Here is a 22,917-nt window from a genome sequence, read left to right as displayed (position 1 = left end):
TGGCTTCTTCAGCAGAAGCATCCCAGCCCTCCCCAAGGACACAGATCATACCCAAGGAGCAGAATTTGTTATGTGCTGGAAGGAGAGGCAGGGCGTTTCACTTATCAGGATGGGAGGAAGGGAGAAGGCGTCCAAGAGCATGAATGATGGCGGTGCTGTAGGAACAGAGGAGGATGCAGAACCTCATCCCGAGCCAAATGGGGAGGATGGGGCTTCCTTATTTATTAGTTTTGTTTTGTTGCACCAGCAGAACTGACAGCAAAGCAAGAAAAAGCCACTTCCTTGATCAGTGAGGTGAAAACCCTCCGCACCTCATTTCAGACATTGCGATGGTGTAACATGCTGCAAGCCTCGGCAGTGAGAGACAGGGCTGCCTATAAACCCTGCAAACCCTCCTGCACCTTAAAACAGTCACAGAGCATCCATTTCTCACCACTGTTCAGCCCTGCTATGTGGCTGTACCCCCTAATTAGGCTGCGTTTTTGTTAGAGATTTTCCCACCAACACTCAACCCTTCCAGCATCAAAACTCTGTGGGAACGACCACTGAACCTCAGCAACGTTAGACTCGAAATAAATCACAGAATCAATCACAGAATCAATGAGTCATCCAATCATACGGTCAACAACAGGACCACAGAATGGCTGGGATGGGAAGGACCACAAAGCATATCCACTTCCACCCCAAGCTGTGGGCTGGGTTACGCTGCCCAGGGCCCCATCCATTGCCATGGGCACCTCCAGGGATGAAACAGAGGCACAAAGATGTGAGCTGAGAGCAGATGCAGGTGCTCTCTTTCTGGTCCATTATGGCCCACCAGGCCATTCTTCAGGTGCCATCACACCTGGGGCACACCCCAGCCATCAGCCTATCCCACCTCCCCCCAGCCAAACCCCTCGTACCGGGAAGGCGTAGATGAAGATCCCAAGGAAGAGCAGCAAAATGAAGAGCACGATGGCCAGGATGAGCAGCCACTTGTACCGGCGCCACAGGATGTACTTCAGGGTCTTGTATGGGGAGGTGAACCACAGGAAGGAGGTCTCTGGGCGCCTGTAGACAAAGCTGGGGTCACTTCTGACCTTCACGGTGCTTTCAACCTTCTAGGATGCACAATCCCATGAACACGCCCCATTGAAAGAGAGGAAATCCATTCTCCTGTGTGGTCTGTGCTCCTCGGAGCTCCACCCCAGCCTTTCAGCTGCCCTGGGTTATCTCAGCTCACCCACAGACCAAGCCCCTTGCAGACAGAATCACTGACTCACAGAATCACTAAGGTTGGAAAAGACCTGTAAGATCACCAAGTCCAACCACCAACCCAGCACCGCCCTGCCTGCTCTCAGGATCACAGAGGGGTTAAGGCTGGGGAACACCTCCAAACCATCAATCCAACCACCAACCCGTCACCACCATGCCCAATCACAGAGTCAGTAAGGTCGAAAAAGACCTCCAAGATCACCAATTCCAACCCCAACCCCAACCACTGACCACGTCCCCAGGTGCCGCATCTCCACATGGAAGACCTCCCACCACGAACCCAACCTTCCAACTTTCTCCCTGAGAACCCTCAGTCCCAGTGGTTCCTTTCCCACTCATGATGCCCTTACTTGGGGTCCTCCAGCCTGGGGTTCATGTTTGGCTCATCCCGACCCATGCCAGCTGGTCGCTCTTCATGCTCGTGTTCAGCCACAATTTCCAAAGTCATTTCCAGTTTTCCCTGCATGGGTGAAACAAAACCAAGCCTATAATAAGCAAAAAGCAGAGAAATGAATGTTCAATGCAAAATACTGACTGAGGAAAGGAAGAGCAGCCCAGTCACTACAAGCAGTGACCATGAGGAGCTCAGTGACTGTGATCTCATGCCAACCCCTCACCTGCCCTCTGCCTGCTCTCAGCAGATGGCCCACAGCACCTCAGAAGTTGGCACCCAGGTTCAGACAACTGACTACAGGGTTTTTGTTCAATTGCTTAATTTGCTGCTTGGCCTCCCTTACTTCTATCAAATGGCCACCACTGACCCAGACTGGAGCCCAGAGAGCCACATTTAGATATATGTGTCTGCAATGGAACTCCTTGTACTTGTCACAGTAGCATTGGGAATAGATGTGACTCATCCTCCGCGTGCTCAGCCCCCCCTCAGTGTTTTGAGACCCCAAAGGGACAGCACAAAGAGGACACCCAAAGGGCCTTACTGCCAGGATCTTCTTCCCATCCTGTTCTGCAATGCAGGGCCACCAGCCCTTGACAGTTTTCTGCTCAAAGAGGGACACAAAGCGGCTTGCAGACAAGCTGTCATCTATGAGCTCCAAGGAGCACTTCTCAGCAGTCTTGGCAGGCTTGGGCATCTTGTTGAGATCCATCTGGATGGAGCCTGCAGGGAGGAATGTGGTAGGAAAACCCCTCAGAGTAACACAGGCTCATAGAATCACAAAACCATTCGGGATGGAGAAGACCTCGAGGATCCCCAAGCCCAATCCCAACTCATCCCACCACGCTCCCTGACCACATCTTTCAGTGCCCCTTCTCATCAGTTCTGGAATACCTCCAAGGACGGTGAGCCCACCTCTCCCTGGGCAGCCCATCCTTCCCCAAAGACTATTCCCATGAAGAAGTGCTCCCCATGGCAACCTCCTGACCTCCTTGACGTGGACAAATAGGCTCAACGTGGCCCCATTTTCTAAGCCTAGCGTTGGTTTTAGCCTATGGTGCTGCAAAGGACTCAACGCTGGCAGTGATACGGAGAGGGTGACCAAGAGCTCATGAAGAGCAGAGCTAGAAGTGGAAAGCATTCCTTGCAAGAGGTTATTTGGGCACTCAGCCTTTGTAATTAATCAAAGCCAATATCTTGATCACATGCTTCCTCAGTGAAGCTTCTGGTGTTGGGGTGCTAAAAGGAAAAAGTAGAACAACATCCAACCAAAAGAAGAATCCCATAATGCTGGAACTTCCAGCAACAGGGATGATCTACTGCATGGCTCTGCTATCTTTCCTACCGCAGGCCTCTGCTTTGCTTTAGCTTGGCCTAAACCCGGATTTCTAAGGATGGTTAACAAGGTGAGCACAAAAAGAGCCGTGTCAGGTGGCGTTCGTGCCCTTCTGACTTACCCAAATAGTCATCGAAGGAGAACTTGTCATTGTCCCAGATCTGGAAGATCAGCTGTGGTGAAATCTTGTTTTCTGTCTTGTCCAAGCTCCAGAAGTGCTCCTAGAAATCACACCAGAAAGGAAAAGAAGGCAAAATAAAGGGCTTATTAGCAGAAGTGGGCGACCCTCAGAGCAATGGAGATCCCTTGGGTTATCCTTGGCGATGGTCTCCTTCCCAAAGAGGGACAGAGCTGCTCCCATGTGTGAGCTCCTCACTTCCCACAGCACTTCATTCACCTTTTTGCTCTCAGGACCCATCGATGCTCGAGCTGGATGCGTTACCCCAGTGGCTCAGCTGCCATATCTACTCTGACATCCAACATCCGAGCTCGAGGTGAGAGCCAAAGGAAAACCAAAGCCTGTGCCTCCCTGTGCCGTCAGCCCAGAGCTGGCACCGTGATGCTTCATTTCAATCCTCATCATCTGAGATCCCAATGCCCTCCTTGATTCTACTCAATGGGACCGATGCGTCGCACGGTGGAGTACTGATGCATATTAAAAACCAAGAGGGATCAAACAAGAAAGGAATGCGTCACACTCCATAGGAACAGAAATATTCAAGCGAGGAGAGCGTGGGTGGAAGGAGGCACTTAAATCCCACTGAAACTGGTTTCCCTTTCAGAGATCACCCAGAACGGCTGTATTTCCATTCAGCTCCATTCCCTGCCTTGCTTTGGAAAACCAACACCCTTCCAGCCCCACGCCAGCAGTTTTGTGATGGAGCATTTTATTTATGCGTTTAAAAATATCTTATAATCCAGAAAAATAAAGCAAAGGCACTGGAAACTTCCACTTCTCCCCCTCTGCTCAACGAAATGTATTAAAACGTGTGTATGTTTACTCAAGCTTGGGGGGGAAGGCCGTGTATTCCCAGCTAATAACTCATCTTAAATTAAAACTGCTACAAAGGGAAAGAGCTGACGGTGATTCTTCCCTTTCCCAGGCACTGGTCAGGTCCTGCTCTGTTGTAAACCACCCAGAGAAAGCCCCCAGGAGCCACTGAACCCTCAGCCAGGTGACCTCGCTGCGGTTGGACAGGTTCCTGTGGGGTCTGAGAGGTGGAGATATGGGCTCCCCACGTGTGCTCTGCTTGGGAGAGGACGACACGTCCTGCAGGTGCCTCTCTGCACTAAAGTCCCTGGCGCCAGGGGTTCCAGGTGTCCACGGCCCTGAGTTGGATGAGATGGCTTTTAAAGGTCGCTTCCAACTCAAACAATCCTGTGGTTCTGTGCCTGGATGTTTTCCCTGCAGGAAGACCCATTCCTGTGAGTGGGGAAGTGGGGAGCAGGGAAAGGAGCAGGATGCTGCGCCCTGGTTTGGAGCTATGGCCATCACCCATGCAATGCAACACAACAGAATTAAGCCTCCCATCCTCTGGGACTGGCTACACAACCATACACAACTTTGCCTTTCCACCTTCCTGTTACAACACCCAACGTTCTGCTTGCACTCAAAGCAAACAAAACCCAACCTCTGCCCCAGCAGCCTCCTTTTTCCCTAGGCCACCTCTACTGCAAAGGGCAGCACTGAGCTTCTTGGGGCTCCCTGCACAGCGCTGGCCTTCTTGGTAGAAAAACACCACCAATGGAGATGCTCAAGCAGGATGGATGGGTCTGTGTGCAGTCTGATCTGGTGGGCTCAATCAGCTCATGGAAGGGGATGCAACTGGGTGGGCTTTAAGGTCCCTTCCAACTCAAACTCAAGTCATTCTACGCTTCTAAGATCTTTATGATCTCTTCTAACCCAACTCAACCCAACCCAACTCAACCCCTCCATGGCTCTATGATCATTAAGGCCCCTTCTAACCCAACCCAACCCAACCCTTCCATGGTTCTATGACCTTCAAGATCCCTTCCAACCCAACCCAACCCAACCGTTCCATGCTTCTACAATCTTTAAGGTCCCTTCCAGCCCAACCCTTCCATGGTGCCCTGATTCTGACTGTGGTTTGGCTGGTTGCGACACCTCCATCCTTCAAGAACCACGAAGCTTGGGACACACAGAGCAGAGCAGGGTGAGCTGGAGGAGGAAATGGATGCACGGGTGAAGTTAATGGGTTCGTTTTGAGGCAGTGTGAAATCTGCCTCCATAATTAAACCTCGCTACAAAGGTTCACTACAAAAACAACCATCAGCAAGAAATTAATTTCCCAACTTTTTGCAAGCCATGGGAAGGAAGGGGGCTTGAGTTATTGTCTGGGGGATTGTTCTGCAGTTTGGGGTGGAAAAGGCTGGCTGATGAATATTTTATGGTCATGAACAATTCAGCATGGGAGGCAGGACAAAAAAAAGGCTCACACCACTTGGAAAGTGTTGACAGGGCTGAAATTCTTTTGGGCTGCTTTTGTTCTGCAAACACAAAGTAGGGAGCAGCGCTGTGTTTTTGGGAAGGTGGGGAAGTGCTGGGCTGTGCCCGCAGGAGAGCATCAGCTCCCACAGCAATTGGAAACCCTCTTCTCCTACAGGGCCATCCTTTGAAGAGCTGAGAGATGCTGTTCCCATAGGGACACTGCAGCTGTGCTCACTTGCAGAGCGCCCAGCCGTGTGCTTTTCCCTGCACTACTCACTACTCTGCCTCCTTCCCAACCAGGAGAGCAGCTGAGCACAACAGTCACCATCTTTGCCTGGGGGCTCACACTCTGGAGCCCCTCCATGCAGTGCTGTTTTCTCAGCCCCCATGTGCTGGGCCATCCCATTGCCATCATGGGAGCGCCAAGTGTTGGGTCTTGGCAGCAGCACTGCCAGCCCTCAGCTCTCCACTCAGCCATGTTTTGCTCATCCCTTTCCACATTGGAAAGCAGAAATCAGAGCAGGAACTTTGCTGGAATATCACAGAGGCTGTTTGTGCATGATAAGTCATCACTGCTGCCCTCGTTGTGTTGATAAAGATTGCTGCATCATTTTGCCTGCAGGTTTTGGCCCTACTGAAATACCTTATTCATGACTACCTTGTCTAACTACAAGTTCTTCCAATAGAAGAAGTAAAGGGACTCAGAGCACAATCAAAACATTGAGTTTTGGCTGCGCAGTGACAAGAATGAACACTATGTGCTTTGCTTTCAGATGGGGGCACAATAAGGGATGGGAAAATGTCCCCGTGTTCAGAAGTAGCAATTCTTCTATTTCTTTCACTTTCCAAGACCAAAGAGGAGTGGAAATTTCAATCTAATGAAATACTATCCTTGCTTTTCATAAAAATCAGTGCTCGGTACTCATGAGTTCATATCAAAACCCATCGGGGTGCAGAGGCTCTTTGGTTCACATTGGGATTTGGGGGTGCAGCACCGCGGGCCATAGTCAGTGGGCATGGTGGGATGGGTTGGTGTTGGTGATCCCAGAGGTCTTCTCCCACCTTAAGGACTCTTTGATCCCGTCCTCCTACGGAATCCCTGACACCTCGCCTCCCGCTGAGCTTCTGTGGGGACCTTTTTTGAGGCCCAGAATGAGGTGAACTCCTTGTTCAGAAGGAGAGGCAACATTTTTCTGACATCAAGAGAAGACACAGCAAGGAGAACGACCTGAGATGGTTAAAATGTTTGGGAAAGCGAGGATGGGAGCCCACACCTCCCAGCTGCGAGCTGAAATGGATGGCTTATGGTCCACAGCTCCTGCTTTCCCTCGAGGTGCATTGGGTTGTGGATGCCCCATCCCTGCAGGCATTCAAGGCCAGGCTGGATGTGGCTCTGGGCAGCCTGGGCTGCTGGTTGGTGACCCTGCACACAGCAGGGGGTTGGAGCTGGATGAGCATTGTCATCCTTTGCAACCCAGGCCATTCTGTGGTCCTATGAAACCCCAGAGCTGTGAAGCTGTGGGGATGAAGCTCCCCAAGCCTGGTTGCAGCAGGCAGCAGCTCGGTCATCCAGGTTGGTGGGCTCTCCCCCAGCCCTGCACACCGCCATCCTCACGCTTTTTGGACATGATTTCCCATTGGGAATGGGTTGACCCATCCCTACAGTGCACCCAAAGGGAACCCCAGCACACAAAGGAGAGCAGATTGCAGGCTGCTTTCCTCCCGCAGAGCAGCACCAGCCATGCCGGCTGCAGGTGGCTTTTAGCGGCTCGGCGTTTGCCAGCTGACCGTATTGATTGAAATTCCACTTTCCATCGCCTGCGTTTAAAGTTTGGAGCGCGGGGCTTTTACAGCAGCAGTAATGAACCCAGAGTTCAAACAGCACATGGCCAGATCAAAAAATTGCCGGAGCGGAATGCGCCCCGCAAACACAAAGCACGGCTTCTCATTCATTATTTTTGTTCCTTTACAGAGAGGTTTTACAAGCTGTTTATTTTCTGATACGGTGTTGGCAGACATGCGGTCGGAGGAGAATCAATATCAGCACAGTGGGATGTATTTTCTTAAAGGGTTTATAGGAGGGGGGGGGGGTCTTTGCTTTTTCAAAGGGGGATAATTGAATGTAGTACACACTGTACTTTTGATTTGTTTAACATGAAGCGTGAAATGGGCACTGCTGTGATCCTGTCAATCACTTTAACTATCCAGCAAGTCATTTTGAAGCCAGGCCTCTTTGCAGAGATCGTCTGGCTCAAGGTGGTTGGGGGGGGGGGGGAATTCGCTTGGCATCTTCCCCCCCCTTCCAACCCAGGCCATAATGGGATCCAAAAAGGAAAAGCTGGGGGGTGCCCCAGGTGAGACTTGGGGATGCAGGTGGTCCCACTACAAGGAGGTGCCGCTGGGTGCCCCACAGCCGAACCAACTCCAGGCGGTGGTGGGAGGGCAGGGAGGGGGGCTGGGGGGCAGGAAGGGGCTGAGCTTTCCAGGGAGGTGATGCAGAATGTCCATAGGGCTTATCCCTGCTGTCAGCCCCAGCAATACGCCTGTGAACCTTCGGGTGATCTGAGCAGGAGATGGAAGTGAGGAGGACTCCCTCCCCTAATGCGTTCCTTAAGAGCCAGCCTTTCCATCCAACTGGTCCCTTTCCTCCTTGCAACCCCAATCTCATAGAACCATAGTCACAGAATCACAGAGCAGCCTGGGTTGAAAAGGACCACAGTGCTCACTCAGTTCCAACCCCCTGCTGTGTGCAGGGTCACCAACCAGCAGCCCAGGCTGCCCAGAGCCACATCCAGCCTGGCCTTGAATGCCTGCAGGGATGGGGCATCCACAACCAACCCACACCTGATCACAGCGTTGCACTGACATACCTAAGAAACACCAAAAGCAGTGCTCAACGTAGGGTCCAGGAGGCCCAAATCACACCCAGTTTCTCCACCTGAAGAACCAGCTCTCTCTTCAGTCCAGGAGCATCTTCACCTCAAACCTCCAGACCAAAGATTTCCATCTCACCTCTGCACAACAGCACATTCCAACTGCTGTTCCTCTGCATACCCCACTGCCGAGTATCCCTCCAGGACACTGCTCCTTTCTTTTCCCCCTTTTTAGCCTTTCTATGAAGTTAGCACAGGATTGTTGGAGTTGGAAGGGACGTTTAAAGATCATCCAGTCCAACTCCCAGCTCACACAGAGCGAAGCCCACTCCTCTGCAGTGCTGGAGATCGGGACAGAACCAGGGTTGGGTAGGCACATGGTTGGATAGGCACATGGGTAGGCACCATCCATGTGGTTGGGTAGGCACATGGTTGGGTAGGCACATGGTTGGGTAGGCACCATCCATGTGGTTAGGTAGGCACATGGTTGGGTAGGTACCATCCATGTGGTTGGGTAGGCACATGGTTGGGTAGGCACATGGGTAGGTACCATCCACATGGTTGGGTAGGCACATGGGTAGGTACCATCCACATGGTTGGGTAGGCACATGGTTGGGTAGGCACCACCCAACTCCCAAATGGGAACATCACGTCCATCTGCAGAGCAGCCCCACTGCTGAGGCCCCACACAACTCAGAACACTTTGACACTGCTGCACCAATGCTCAGCTGCCTCCGTGCCAGAGGGGGGTTTGGTCTCTCCATACCATATTCTGACCCAACGAATGCGGTGTTCCTCTGTGCATAGAGGCAAAGCTACAGAACCACACAGGGCAGACACCCTCCTCTACACAAACAATAACCTGTAAGCCACTGACTTGCATTTGATCAGGCAGATCAGCCCAGAGAAGGCACAAACGTCAGCACAGAGACACCCACCTTCTTTGCAATGCAACACATTTGCTCGGCAGGAAGATAGTCGAAGGGGAAGATGAATCTCCAGTTGAAGTTGCCTTCTCCTCCCATCGACCTGTAGTGCACGTCTGTCTTCTGCTTGTTCTCCTCGTGGCCAACCAGCCAGCTGCAAAATGCAAACACAGAACCGTGGAGATACGGCACCTGGGGACGTGGTGGGGTGGGCTGGGGGTCTTTTCCAACTTCAGCTTCTAATCTGCATCAGTGAAAGCTCCTTCTCCTTTGCAGCCACCCCAACGCACTACACCAGTCCTCTTGATGGAGGCAACACAATGAAGAAGCAAAGGCCCATTTTTAACTTCTATTCTTCTATTCAGCTTCTTGGGAATGACTTTCTGGAGATCCCAAATGACCAAGAAGCCCTTCCCCATGAAACCCTCATAGGAGATGGACTCAGTGGTCCTTATGGGCCTCTTCCAACCTGACATATTCTATGATTGTACAGCATCACCCTGCTGTGCCAGCAGCCCAGTTCCACCCCCTCCAATCCTCAGCCCACCCAGGGACAAACTGAAAGCATTCCACCACCACTGCTATTTTCCAGCAGTGAGTTTTGCAAGCGTCGGGTTCTCATTCTGCCCTCCTTCCTCCTCCAAGAGTTTCCAGTCTTCAGCAATCAACAAAAAAAGCAAAACAAGGCAGCACATCCACTGGTGGGATCCTCCCACTGAGCTCAGCGCACTTCACAGGACCATTAAGGTAGGAAAACACCACTGATATCATCTACTCCAACCACCAACCCATCCCCACTGTGCCCCTCAGTGCCACATCTACTCTTTACTTCACTTACAAGCTCTCAGAGAACCGAGGCCATCCTATTATTCAGGAAGGCAGGAAGACAAAAATACCCCCCTCCAATGACAGCAAGAATGGCTGAGGCCTTTCCAGACTATCCATAAATAACATCTTCACCTAATTAAAATAAAAGATAGGTGGCTCCTTATACAATACCAAAGCACCTACTTCATTTCCAACCCTAACTGACAAGCAACCACCTACAGACATCATATCATCATCAGGGCTGGAAAAGACCTCTAAGATCAAGCCCAACTACCTGCCCATGGCCGCCATGCCCACTCACACAGTCACAGCATCATCAAGGTTGGAAAGGACCTCCAGGATCACCAGCCCATGGCCGCCATGCCCACTCATACAATCACAGCATCGTTAGGGTCTGAAAAGACTTCCAAGATCCCCAAGCCCAACCACCACCTCGACCCCACGCCCAATGACCACGTCCCCACGTGCTGCATCTGAACACAAAGGCTGAATCCAGTAACAGAAACGATGCAGCCACGTGGGAAAAGACTTTAGGAAGCCAAGCAAGACTTTTAAACTCATTTACAGCACTGCAAGAGCAGACGGGTCAGCAGGGGTGAGGGATCCCACCAGGCACTGCATGCTCTCGCCCTGCCATAACCCAATCCAAGAGCTCCCGAGCCCCAAGGTGCACAGGGAGCATCGCCGGAGCTGATAACAACATGCTCGATGTGAATTCCAGGTGAGCAGCTCCCATTCTGGATTTACAGGAGGAAAATTAGGATTGTAAAAGAGGGATTTGCAGTCTGTTTCCAAATCCTACCCCTTCCTGCGCATAAATCCAAAGAATGCACACAATCAGTAAGTCCCTTGGCTGGGACTGCACCGTTTTACACGAGATAAAACATAAATGGAGTCAGGCAGAGAAGGGAACGAGCCAGGGGAGTTACTGCTGGTTGCCACAATTCTGTGCGTTTTAAGGTTAAAAACATAAAAACACAAGGGGAATTCCAAAAAATGAAATGGAGTCAGCCCTGCAATGAAGCCAACCCATTCACATGGAACATCCCAGGAGATCCATGCCCTGACAGCAAGGCTGCTTCCCCAGACTTCCTCCTTCCATACACAACTACTATGAGCACCCAGATGCTGGAGGAGCCCCTTCACCCCATGGGGCACACACTACGCTGTGCCGCACAACTGTTCCAACCCCATCGCTGCCATCTTTGAGCTTCCAGGCCAAGGTACCCAGAAGACACAGCAGTTTGGAGGCTCACCCTTTGACATAGATGTCACTCATCTTCTCCCCGGTGATGCTGAGGTCATCGAGGATGACGTCCCTGGTGTTCCAGATGATACAGCGCAAGTAGAACCTGGACATGGGATTGAGGGGAGAAAGGAGGGGACCTCAACTTAAAGCCCTCCAAGCAGCCCGGCTGTGCTACGCAGCTGCTTAACCTGACATCTCCACATCCCCTCCTCTTCCCAACCCCACAGGGAGAAGGTGCAGGAGCCACCACCCCTCTGATAGATAGGGAACAAAAAGCCAACGCTGCACCCATGGACCACACCAACCAGGAATGGAAGACCGCTCACCTCTTGGCTTTGCGCGGTGTGATGTTGAAAGGGGGGCCAGGCTGACCCAAGGACTTTGGAAACAGGTCCACCCACATCTGTAGCTTTCCCTGGAAAGAAAAGAAGTGAAGTCTTTTCCTGAGCCTCCTGTCTGGGTGAGCTTCACTCCTCAGCAGGGCTGAGCGGTGGGTGCAGGAAATACCAAGTGCTCCCTGGTTTCTTCACCAAAACTATGGTTTCTCTACCAGAAAAGCATCACTGAGCACTGCATGAGGACTTTAGCAACCCCTGGGAATGCATTAACAGAGGTTTCCTCCAACCTTAATGATTCTGATTCTATGACTGCATGAGTGGGTATGGTGGGGATGGGCTGATGGCTGGACACGATGGTCTTAGAGGTCGTTCCTAACCTTAACGACCTACAATTGCACAGGGGGGCATGGTGGGGATGGACGGAGGGTTGGACTTGATCATTTTAGAGGTCTTCTCCAACCTTAATAACCTATGATTGCATGAGTGGGTATGGTGGGGATGGGTTGATGGTTGGACATGACGGTCCTTGAGGTCTTTCCCAACCTTACCGATCTATGACTGTATGAATGGGCACGGTGGTTGGACTTGATCATCTTAAAGGTCTTTTGCGACCTTAATGGTTCTTTGAGCTGCCATGGTGGGGATGGGTTGATGGCTGGACGTCCAACCTTAACGGTTCTGTTATTCTTTGTCCCCATGGCTGCCCCAGCACGACCGCAGCATATGGCAGCTGTAAGGACAGCGCAGACCCATTGGCCAGCTGACAGCAGCCACCTCCTGCCTCTGATCATGAATTTCAGCGGGTGAACTGAGATGGAAAAGTGTTAGAGCAGTTGCCAGGGCATTTATGCCTGCTGGCAGCTTCCTGCTCCCATGCTGGGCTGGTTAAAAATGAACCAAAAAAGGCGGTTCTGCAGAACTGGCTGCATAAACCAGCTTTGCAGCGCAGCTGGAACACGTAAGAGATGAGGAGAAATGGCTGTGTGCTCTGGGAAGCAGCAGGTTTTGATCCAAATGCATGAAGTACACGTGCATGTTAGTGGAAGGGGTTAGGCTAAGTACAGCTACCTGACTTCTGATTCATTCTGGATAGAAGCCCGTTTGGCTTTTGTTTGGCTACAAACAGCCACTCTACAACGGCACCAACACGTTATACCCCCTGAGGTCTCATTCCCACTGCACTGCCAAAGGAGCCTGCAGGATCCTGACCATGCTAGAGGAACTCGAGGCTGCCCCAGCACTGGGTAGGAAGCAGAGGATGCTCCAGCCACGTCCCAGCCCACAGCACTGCTCACCTGCTCGATCTCTGGCTGCAGGGGGCTGTAGAGGGACCGGGTCTCCACGTGCTCCGGAACCAGCCCTTGTTTCCGCAGTGCATGCAGGGCCAGCCGCTCCTCCACCGGCCCCAGGTGAGGGTTGGGGGGTTTCCCATCCTCTGCCAAATGCGAACCAAGAGCAGCAGTGTTATGCAGCACTATCCCTCTCCTTGCAAACTCTGCAAGGACCACATTGAAGCAGAAAGACCTGGGGTCTGCTTCAGCTTGCAGTGCTTCCAAGGGGTTCAACCCCCCCAGAATCACAGCTTGGGGTGACACCACAGCCCCCACTGCCATAACCCCCATATCCACTCCATCTCCATCCCTCTGTTTCCTTTCCTCCTCACAACTCCCAGTCCAACCCACACTGCTGCCATCACCAGCAGGCATTGACAGTGCATGCTTAAAGCCCTCCAAGAGACAGGGAAGGCTCAGCTGCCTTCCTACAGTCAGGTAGGTTGGCTATCAGGAGGGATTTCTGCATGGATAGGGCTCTTGGGGACAGAAACACCATGGCTGGGGGGTAGAGTCCCCATCCCTGCAGGACATGAGGATGTGGCACTTGAGGTGGTGCAATGCTGGATGCATAGCATTGGGTGATGGTTGGACCCAACAGATGGATGGATAGAGCCTTTCCCAACTCCATAGCCCTACAATCTAAAAGCAGCCAAGAACTTTGGCTGGGCAGAGAGGAGAGCAATGAGGTGAGCTCCTTGCAGTGCTGGGTTTGGGGTGGCAGTCAGAAAAGAGAGGATGGTGGGTCCTGGTCCCTACAGCCATACTGGGACAGCTGTAGGACCTCACCAGGATGGCTGCTCACAGCCACAGCACTTCAAGGCCGTGCACCTTTGAAGACCTTTGAAATGAAATGCGTTCCACAAATACTATTGCAGCTCCGCAGCCTTCAGGTGATGTATCCCAGCTCCTTTCTTGGCAAGATCTTGAAGTGGTTAACTTCAGACAGATGGGCCATTTCCCAAGCAGTGGAAACCTGGCGTGTGCGTGTGTGTGTGTGCGTGTGTGTGCATGCAGGAAAAGAAAAAGCCCCTCTCAGAAAACAACAAATGTGGGGGTTATGGAATAATGGTTGGGCTGCAGGGCTTGTAAAAAATCCATGCTCTCGTGTTTAATGGCTCCACTTCATACCGCCAGGTTCAGATCTGACACCGCTGCGCGCACACAGCTGGTTTCCAGATCTCCTCGAGGTCAAGCATCAGACTTTGTTCTGGTTTTTTGAACTGATTGCCATTAAAGCAGAGGAAGGTGAAAGGCAGGGGCTGGGAGAGGGGGGGAAGACCCCGCTCGCTTAACACCTCCCCAGCCCTCCCCAAAAGCCTTTCACATAACAAAAGGCTCTGAAGGAGCCCTGGCTTCCTCCCACACCATCCCGGGGTGCAGGTGGGCATCAGCCCTGAGCTGTGCTGCCCAAAGTGCAGCTCCTGGGCCTGGCTGGGGGGGTCCCACCTCCACCCTGAGCCCAACTAACCCCTCTTTCTGCCTCTGGAAGCCATTGGATGGGCACCAGTGGATGCTCGGGGAATTTCAGGTGTTCATATTGGTGGGATTTGGGGGGAAACCAAAAGAACGCCCCTGCTGCCATTGAGTGATAAATCCTTCAAGGTGTGAGCTGTGCTGTGCTGGCATCGTGCGTGATATTGCCTCCCCCTGGGTGACCCCAGCCCCAAATCACACGTGCTGCAATGGGGGAACCTCGGCTACAGCTTGCCACCAAGGGCAGGACGCTCCCAGCCCCCAAGGGAGGGGTGAGGCTGTGGTTATGGTGGATCATAGGATCACAGAATCCTCATCCAGCTCCAACCCCCTGCTGTGTGCAGGGTCACCAACCAGCAGCCCAGGCTGCCCAGAGCCACATCCAGCCTGGCCTGGAATGCCTGCAGGGATGGTGCACCCACAGCCTCCTTGGGCAACCTGTTCCAGTGCGTCACCACCTTCTGGGTGAAGAAATAGGAGGTTTGGGTTCATGCACTCCCAAACTCCCTGCTCTGGGTGAAGGCAACCCACCCACAGCCACCGCCCCACAGCAGCCCCATACCCAGCTCGGACAGGATGTACTCCTGCTCCCGGAAGATGAGCCGGTCGGACATGTAGGTGGGAGCCTTGCAGTGGTGCTGCAGGGAGAAGAGGTGGAGCAGCTGGGAGGGCCGGAGCTGGTCTCGCCACTGGTTGGGCCCAGAGCTGGAACCAAACAGGAGGAAGCAGAAGTTCAGCATGGGACAAAGAACCTCCAACCTCAACAAGGGCCCCATTGGTGAGAGGGGCTGCGCGTCCCACCAGTGTCAGCTGAGTGCCCCAACAGCCACCAGACCCAACCCAGCTGAAACCAAGGCACCCATCACCCCAAGGGCTGAGGAACTGCCCCAGGGCCGCCCCGGCACCACAAAGCCTCAGCAGCTGAGGAGATCCACAGCCTGCAGAGATACCTACATGCAGTAGGTCTGGGGAAGCCCACAGCGCGCCCCGTATTTGGACAGGAACCGGTTCTCCAGGTCAATGACGGTCTCCCCGATCTTCTCATCCTTGGAAAGGAGGTCGTAGTCGTAGAGTGTGACCTTCAGGTCCTTCTCCAGGGGCAGAGTGCAATTCAACTCAAACATCCTGCACAGTGGGAACAGAGAAATCCTAGAACCGCGGGGTATCTCAGGTGGGAAAGGACCCATAAGGACCATCAGGTCCAAATCCTGGCTCCACGTAGGACCACCACCCAAAAATCAGACCATACATGTCCATGGGATGAGGGTCATGCTGCTGAACCAAACCCTATGCACTGCCCCACCAGGAAGGTGCCACTGCTGTACATCTTTGCCCCATGGGTCAGCTCGATGGATGGACTTGAAGGTCTTTTCCAACCTGGCTGACTCTGTGACCCCATTGGTGCTGCGCTGCACTGGCTTTGCAGGTGGAGATGCTACAGAGCAACTCTGAGCTAACTTTGGTCTCCCTGAGTTTCTCCATCTGCTAATTGGTGCAGCCACTGCAACACCCAGGGGAAAAGAGCAGACACTGAGAGCCCTCATCAGCATGGGGTGAGAAAGGGGAGAAACGGCAGCTTTGGAAAACCATCTGCTCTTTGAGCCCAAAGGGCATCAATCTGAAATAAGGGGCCAAGCATGATATCAGCATGGGAAGGGCCACCCCCAAAGCCTCCTCACCCTCTTCTGTTGGCCCCAAGCACTGTATTTTGTGCTGTCTCCTCTACCAGCACTACAACAGTCTACGTTCCAACACAACATACGGCAAACCCTCTTCAAATACAGACCAAGTACCAAGGCCCTACCAAAGCATGACATCCAACGCAGACAGAGCCATTGGCCACGGGTGTTAGGGATGGGGAAGGACACAGGCTGACAGGACAGCCGGGGTCTCTCCCAGCACCACCAGGATCCTCCACTTGCAGCCCCCAACCAACCCACAGCAGCTTTTAAGGAAGGGAAGTGAGCAATTACGCCACCAATTAAGAGCGCAGGAGGAGCTGGGGGTCAGCAGAAAGTAATTAGCGAGAGCTGGAAGGCAGCCAGGGGGGAAAGCTCATGAAAAGGGAGGTTTAACAGCCGCCAGCAGCCAGGACCTCACTGTTACACCGTGCTGTAAAGGCCGGGTGGGAGGTGAGCCGCCGTCTAGACGGCCCATGGCTGGGAGCCAGCTGCTGCAACAGGGGACGTGCCCCTCTCTGCCCCCCGGGAAAACAGAGCTGCCCTCCCTGTGCAGTCGAAGAGGAGGAGATAACCTGTCTACCTATGGAGTCCTCCAAGCCCTCACCAGGATCCCAACAGCCATCCTTATCCTTTCTGCTCCATCATTGCCTTTGGTGCCCCTCCCTCTCTCCTTCTTTTTCTTGGGGGGGAAAGGAGACACAGCACTGACAGCCTGAGCTGGTGAGACCCCCAGGCGACCAGCTGGACCTCATGCACCAGAGGGCCTGCAGGCATTCAAGGCCAGGCTGGATGTGGCTCTGGGCAGCCTGGGCTGCTGGTTGGTGACCCTGCACATAGCAGGGGGTTGGAACTGGGTGAGCATTGAAGTCCTTTTCAACCCAGGCCATGCTGTGATTCTATGAACCATTGTCCTGAAACACAACGCCCTACACAACATCCCAGCTCTTCAACGAGACCCTGTGGGCACATGGAGGCTGACCACCAGGCTTTGCCCGCTCGCCATGGTGCCTTCCAGCCCTGAGAAATACCCTTCTTAAATCAACCTTGGTGGGTCAGACTGAGAGCCAAGAGCATGGAAGGGCATGGGCAGCTCTGACTACAGCCCAGCTCTGTTCCCTCAGAACTTCATGGAATCAGAGAACCAGAACTTACTTTCCAAAGACAGGCTCCAGCGTAGAGGGGAGGTAATTTTCTTGGTCATTGATGGATTTCTTTCCCACGGAAATCTTCACGTAGGGATCGCACTGAAGGTGGGCATGAAAACATCAGAGCAAGTCATTGCATGGGAAAATGGGATGGGATGGGGATGGGAATGGGGAAGGGGATGGGGATGGGGATGGGGATGGGGATGGGGATGGAGATGGGGATGGGGATGGGGATGGGGAAGGGGATGGGATGAGGATGGGGTCAACTCAGACGCAGACTTTCAAACACAAAGGACCCGAATGTGCAAGTTGAGATTTTATCCCTATTTTCCAGTGGAGCAAAGAGGGTGAAGAAGGTTTTTTCTCAGAGTTTTGGGGTATGTTTTGTTTGTTGGTTTGTTTGTTTCAAACTGAAACAAAAAGAGCATTTTCCAACCAACCCAACTTCCTTTTTGCACTGGACTGGCAAAGCTCAGCAAAGAAAGCAGAGACGTGAAAGACAACATTTTTCCTTCCTTTGCTACCAAGGTAAAATAAGATAAAACCAAATAAAATCTCCGTGGGCCATTTTAATCATTCCTTGGGATGGAGGAAGAGTCAGCTGCCGGGATTCCCAGATGTTGCACTGGAGGGAGGAAGGAAGGGACCGTTCCTTTTGCTGCCACCACCACCCTCATTTCCAAACCTTGGTCCCCCATCGCAGTGATGCACTCGGAGCTGGGGGCTCCCAGCAGCCCCACAGCAGCATACCTTCCCATTGGCATCCTTGGGCTGCAGACCAAAGGCACGGACGATGTAGACCCTGACGAGACATTCCTGGGGACCCCTGGCTGGCAGCTGGTGGAACTGCCGCGGCGGCAGCGGCACGCGCGGGTCGTCGGGCAGAGGGTAGATTTTGAAGGAACCCTGAGAAGGACAGATGTTCTCAAACACACCGTGGATGGGGATCGTGAGACAGCTCACAGAGATGGATGGGACAGCACCTCCCTGCCCTGTTGGCCACGCTCTGCAATGCACCCAGGGTCCCATTATTGGCCTTCTTAGCCACCAAGGCATCCTGCTGGCTCATGGTCAACTATTGGTCAAGTGATGGTCAACCACTGGTCAACCAGGAGACTATTTGTGTCACCTTCTTGGCCGCCAGGGCACCCTGCTGGCTCACAGTCACTCCATGGCCAACTGCTAGCCAACTGTTGGTCAACTGCTGGCCAACCAGGACAACATTTGTGTCACCTTTTCAGCCATTAGGGCACACTGATAGTTCACGATCATCCTATGGTTGGCCATTGGCACCAGGACTGCCAGGTCCTCCTCCACGCAGCTCCTCTCCAGCAGCTCAGTCCCCAACCTGTACGGCTGCTGTAGTTGCAGGACCCTACGCTTGCCCTTGCAGCACCCCACCAGGTTCCTCTCTGCCCACCTTGAACTCGCCCACGACTGAGGGATCGTCGCTGGCGTCCTGCGCCCGGCCGCGGTACAGCCTGAAGGTGTGGCAGAAGTCAGAGAGCTGCTCGAAGGCCTCCACGCGCTCCAGCTCCGTCTCATAGACCTGGGGAAGGAGAAGCAAAGGGTGGCTGCATCCCAACGGATCCAGGGCAAGAGGGACCCAAGCCTGAAGGCAACACCACCCACAGGGACAGAGACATCCCTGCCATCCCCACGTGAAGATCAGAACTTTGGCAGCCCTACAAAAACAAACAGTGCACGGCAGAAGCTCCAGTCCATGCCGAGGTGGCCCAAAGTGTCATCCATGAGCTAAGATTGCTCCTTGCTGGGAGCACCGCCCTTCAGACCAGGCAAGGTTTACCCCCCTTTGGTCCTACTTTGGTTTCATGTTATTTTTGGCACTCCTTGCAGTGGGTCACCTAAATCCACCCCCCCCCCCCCCACACACCCCTCAGCAATCCCCCCCTTTCCTTGTTCTCCCCAAAGGGCAGCATTCCCCCCCTCCTCCACCACTTAGCTAAGCAGCAAGATCTCAAATGGCTGCAAAGTGGAAAGCTACCAGAACACACATCAATAGTTACTTTCAACAACAAAATCACCCGCGCTGGGGGGAAACTCATCCCATGTTTGGTTTTTTTTTCCCCTTGGAAGAAGGAAAGGCTCAACACTCTTAAACAAAACCGAAGTCAGCGGACGAACATCGCAGCAAGCCGGGTCCAACCCAGGCCACTTACCTGCAGGGTGTCGAAGCCTTTCTCCAAGTAGGAGCCACACTTCTCCCTCTCTCCCGTGGAAGCGTAGAATTTGCTCCACCAGTCGATGAATTCCTCCTCCTGGTGGCAAAGAAGAGCACAGCGACACATCCCCGTGAGCTCAAAGCCACCAGCGGGGCTCAGCAGCATGGCAGAGCAGGAGGGATGGAGCCCTCCGAGATGCCCGCAGCCCCATCTGCTGTTCAAACAGCATTTCAGCCCCGGGGATGCTGCTCCAAAGAGAAGGTTTTATGAGAGCCCCGCTCCTGCAGGCAAAGAGGAAGGGGCTCCGACCGCCATTCCTGAAAGGCTCCTGAAAAAGAACCACGTCTTGTTTTGAGGAGCCGGCAGAATTCCACCGCGCTGACCTCATGGAGGAACCGAAGGGAGCTTTATGGGCTTTGCATTTTAAGCCAGCGGTGCAGACTCTAAATTGGTGTCTTGAACAGACATTGTTTGTAATAGCAATATTACGTACAGTCACTCCAAGGCCTCCGCGCCTCCCCTATTTATTTTTTTTATTATTATTATTATTATTTTTCTTTTTCTTTTAAATGCTGCCTTTCATCGCCTCCCCCTTTTTATTGTTTAAAAAGCCACGCTCCGACCACCGCGGCTTTACTGCGACATTCCACAGGTGCTGAGTTACAAAGAAAGCACTCAGACCAATCCAGCCCTCACCCACCGTATCTTCTGCAGCCTGAGACAGGGCAGGGTTAGATGATGTTGCTTATTTCTACTGATGGAAGGAAAACGAGCAGCAGGGAATGTTAATTGTGAGGGATCCAAACCCACCCGAATGGAAAAGCCAGGGGACGACGGCTGCACCGTGAGAGTGAACGGCTGGGGATTTGGTTCAGCCATTGGGTGACAGCCAACAGCATCCCAGGGTTCCCTCTTGGATGTGGTGTGGGATGGAGGAGGGATGGGGGCTGCTTCAGCCAGAGGAAGCCTGATTGGGATCCAATCTGGGTAACCCAGAACCTCCCCAAGCACCCAGGGTCTCAGGAGAGCCCTCAGCAGCATGGTTTCCCTGTAGTGACAATCCGATAGGCCATCTCCAAAACAAAGCCCTTTACAATTAGAACTTCACCAACACACTGCAGACCCCTTTGAAGATCCAGCATCCTGGATGCCTCTCCAGATTCCCCAGAGGAGGTTGAGTTGTGATGGATCTCAGTTCAGGGCTTTACCCAGGGGGCACAGGGATGGCTGAGCATGTTTGGGGGCACAAAGCTCCTTTCCTCCTCCAGCCCCCTAAATGTAGACCTGCTGTCCAACAGAACCCTACCTAACTCAACTCAGTACAACTCAACCCAGCACAACCCAACACTGCAACACAACCCAACTCAATCCATCTCAACCCAACACAACTCAACCCAACACAACTCAATCCATCTCAACCCAACCCAACACAACACAACACAACACAACTCAACACAACTCAACCCAACACAACACAACACAACACAACACAACTCAATCCAACACAACTCAGCCTAACACAACCCAACACAACTCATCACAACTCAACCCAACACAACACAACTCAACACAACACAACCCAACACAACTCAACACAACACAGCCCAATCCAACCCAACATGTATCACAAAATGCACTGGGCAGGTCATTTCAGCCCGGAGCAGAAGGAGCTGTGGAAAGCTGAGGAGTTGCCTTGGAATGGGTGTGTTGGGTGCTGGTGAACCTCAGCTACATCATAGGTGAGGAAACTGAGGCATGGACAGGTTACTGGCCGGACAGCAAAGCCAGGAGCAGAGCAGGTGTGGCAGAACTGAAGTCCTAATTGTTATTTCTGCTTTTCTAATGATTTCACGCGTCTATGTCAGAGTAATAGATAATTACAACACTAATAAATATTGCTCTAAGGGAGCTGAGCCACTGCCCCAGAGTCAGGCATCCCCACAGCTCCCATCTGGGCAGCAGATTTCCTGCTGGGAGGAAGCTCAGCAGCTGGGATGAGCAGATCTCTGCCAGAACAGCTCGGCCCTTTATGGGTTCACCTCCCCTGATGTTGGTTATCATGTTTCTGTAGCCTGGGTGTCAGCCTTGGAGAACAGCACATCTGCACTCCTCCTCTGCTCCAGTGTGCGTCCCAGACAAAGCGCTGGGGTGGATGGGTCACCCTACACCCAGGGAGCTGAGGGAGCCTTTTCCATGCTCACCACCTCCCCACGTCCCTCACCTCAGGCTCTTCCCAATGAGGAATTAACCCCTGGGTTATCCTTGGCTTATCCTGACCCTTCAGCCCACTGCAGAGACCTGCCCTGAGCGTGTCCCATGGCACTGCCGAGGGCTGTCCCCAGGCGTGGGGAGCAAAGCCAGCCAGAGCACTGGGGACAGCTGGGCTGCAGCAGGGGCCGTTGGCACCCGCTTCCACCAGGAGACACCCAACACCAAGAGCCCTTCCAGCCGACGGGAACAGGATAAGCTGTAAAATATCAGCTTTGATTTTGGAACTGGCCGACGCAGCAGATAACCAATCGTTCCAAATAGTTTACAGATTCAGGTTGGGTTTTTTTTCTTTTTTTCTTTGATTGGGATGGCTTTGCTGACTTGAAACCTGATGGGGTTTTTGTGTTTCATACAACTGAGGCACCCCGAGCCACAGGGAGCTGAGGGGATTCAGCTCCTGTTGTGCCACGCTCAGTAAAAGCAATAGAAAAACAGAAAGGGAAGGATGGAAAACGGCCCCCAAACTGCCCCCAAACAGTTCCCGTTCCAGCATGGCTCTTAAGGCATCCATCCAAAGCAGGTCAAAAGCACGGAGCTGTGCAGACACCTCCCCCTCTGCCCTCTGTTTCCATGGGACCCCCAGAGTGACCAGTGGGAGAACTGTGCTACGTCTGCTCGAGTGTCGGTCCCACTGCAGAAAGGAACGTCTCTGTTTCTGCAGAGCTTTACATACATGTACAGTTCGTTAAAGCGATTAATCAAGCAAGTTAGAAATGAAGCAATACCTACTTGAGGCTCGGACCTAGAAGCTGGCGGGTTAATGAGCGCTGAGCTGGTCATGCCCTCCACAAGCTACAAATTAAAATGATTGGTTAGCAACAGGGTTAGAGAAACAAAGGTTAACAGACAAAAGCACGTTGTAGGAGAAGTGCTTGTGTCCCAACACAGGACAGCACCTCCTCCTATGAGCAAAAAGCCTGCAGAGTGGGGCGTCCACAACACAAAGGGTTGGGGTCCAGCTGGGCACATGGGGGGGGGTTGGGTCAAGCAGAGAACACCGCGCTCACAGCTGAGCCCAGAGGGATGAGTTGATGGTTGGACTGGATGACCTTAGAGGTCTTCTCCAACCTTAATGTTTCTATGAGTCCGCGAGCAGGGATGGGTTGGGGATGGGTTGGGGTTGGACTGGGTGCTCTTCATGGTCTTCTCCAACCATAATGGTTCCTTGACTCTGTGAACCCTGCG

The 22,917-nt window shown here is 52.9% G+C and overlaps 1 protein-coding gene across 1 annotated transcript in view; it reads right to left on the bottom strand.

Moving 5' to 3' along the window:
* DYSF (dysferlin) overlaps positions 1–22,917 on the bottom strand; it is a 67,442-nt gene that overhangs the window by 4,848 nt on the left and 39,677 nt on the right. Inside the window, 15 exon segments of the mRNA XM_072335666.1 lie at positions 903–1,050; positions 1,605–1,714; positions 2,190–2,368; positions 3,103–3,202; positions 9,242–9,383; positions 11,314–11,409; positions 11,633–11,721; positions 12,940–13,079; positions 15,014–15,156; positions 15,406–15,576; positions 17,286–17,377; positions 18,029–18,184; positions 18,699–18,827; positions 19,459–19,557; positions 22,462–22,524. Coding sequence (XP_072191767.1) covers positions 903–1,050; positions 1,605–1,714; positions 2,190–2,368; positions 3,103–3,202; positions 9,242–9,383; positions 11,314–11,409; positions 11,633–11,721; positions 12,940–13,079; positions 15,014–15,156; positions 15,406–15,576; positions 17,286–17,377; positions 18,029–18,184; positions 18,699–18,827; positions 19,459–19,557; positions 22,462–22,524 — 1,857 coding nt within the window.

Source organism: Excalfactoria chinensis, chromosome 4 (genome assembly GCF_039878825.1).
Source record: "Excalfactoria chinensis isolate bCotChi1 chromosome 4, bCotChi1.hap2, whole genome shotgun sequence".
Taxonomy (NCBI): Eukaryota; Metazoa; Chordata; class Aves; order Galliformes; family Phasianidae; genus Excalfactoria; species Excalfactoria chinensis.
The sequence above is the reverse complement of the archived record's forward strand: the minus strand, read 5'-3'. Positions and strand labels throughout refer to the sequence as shown.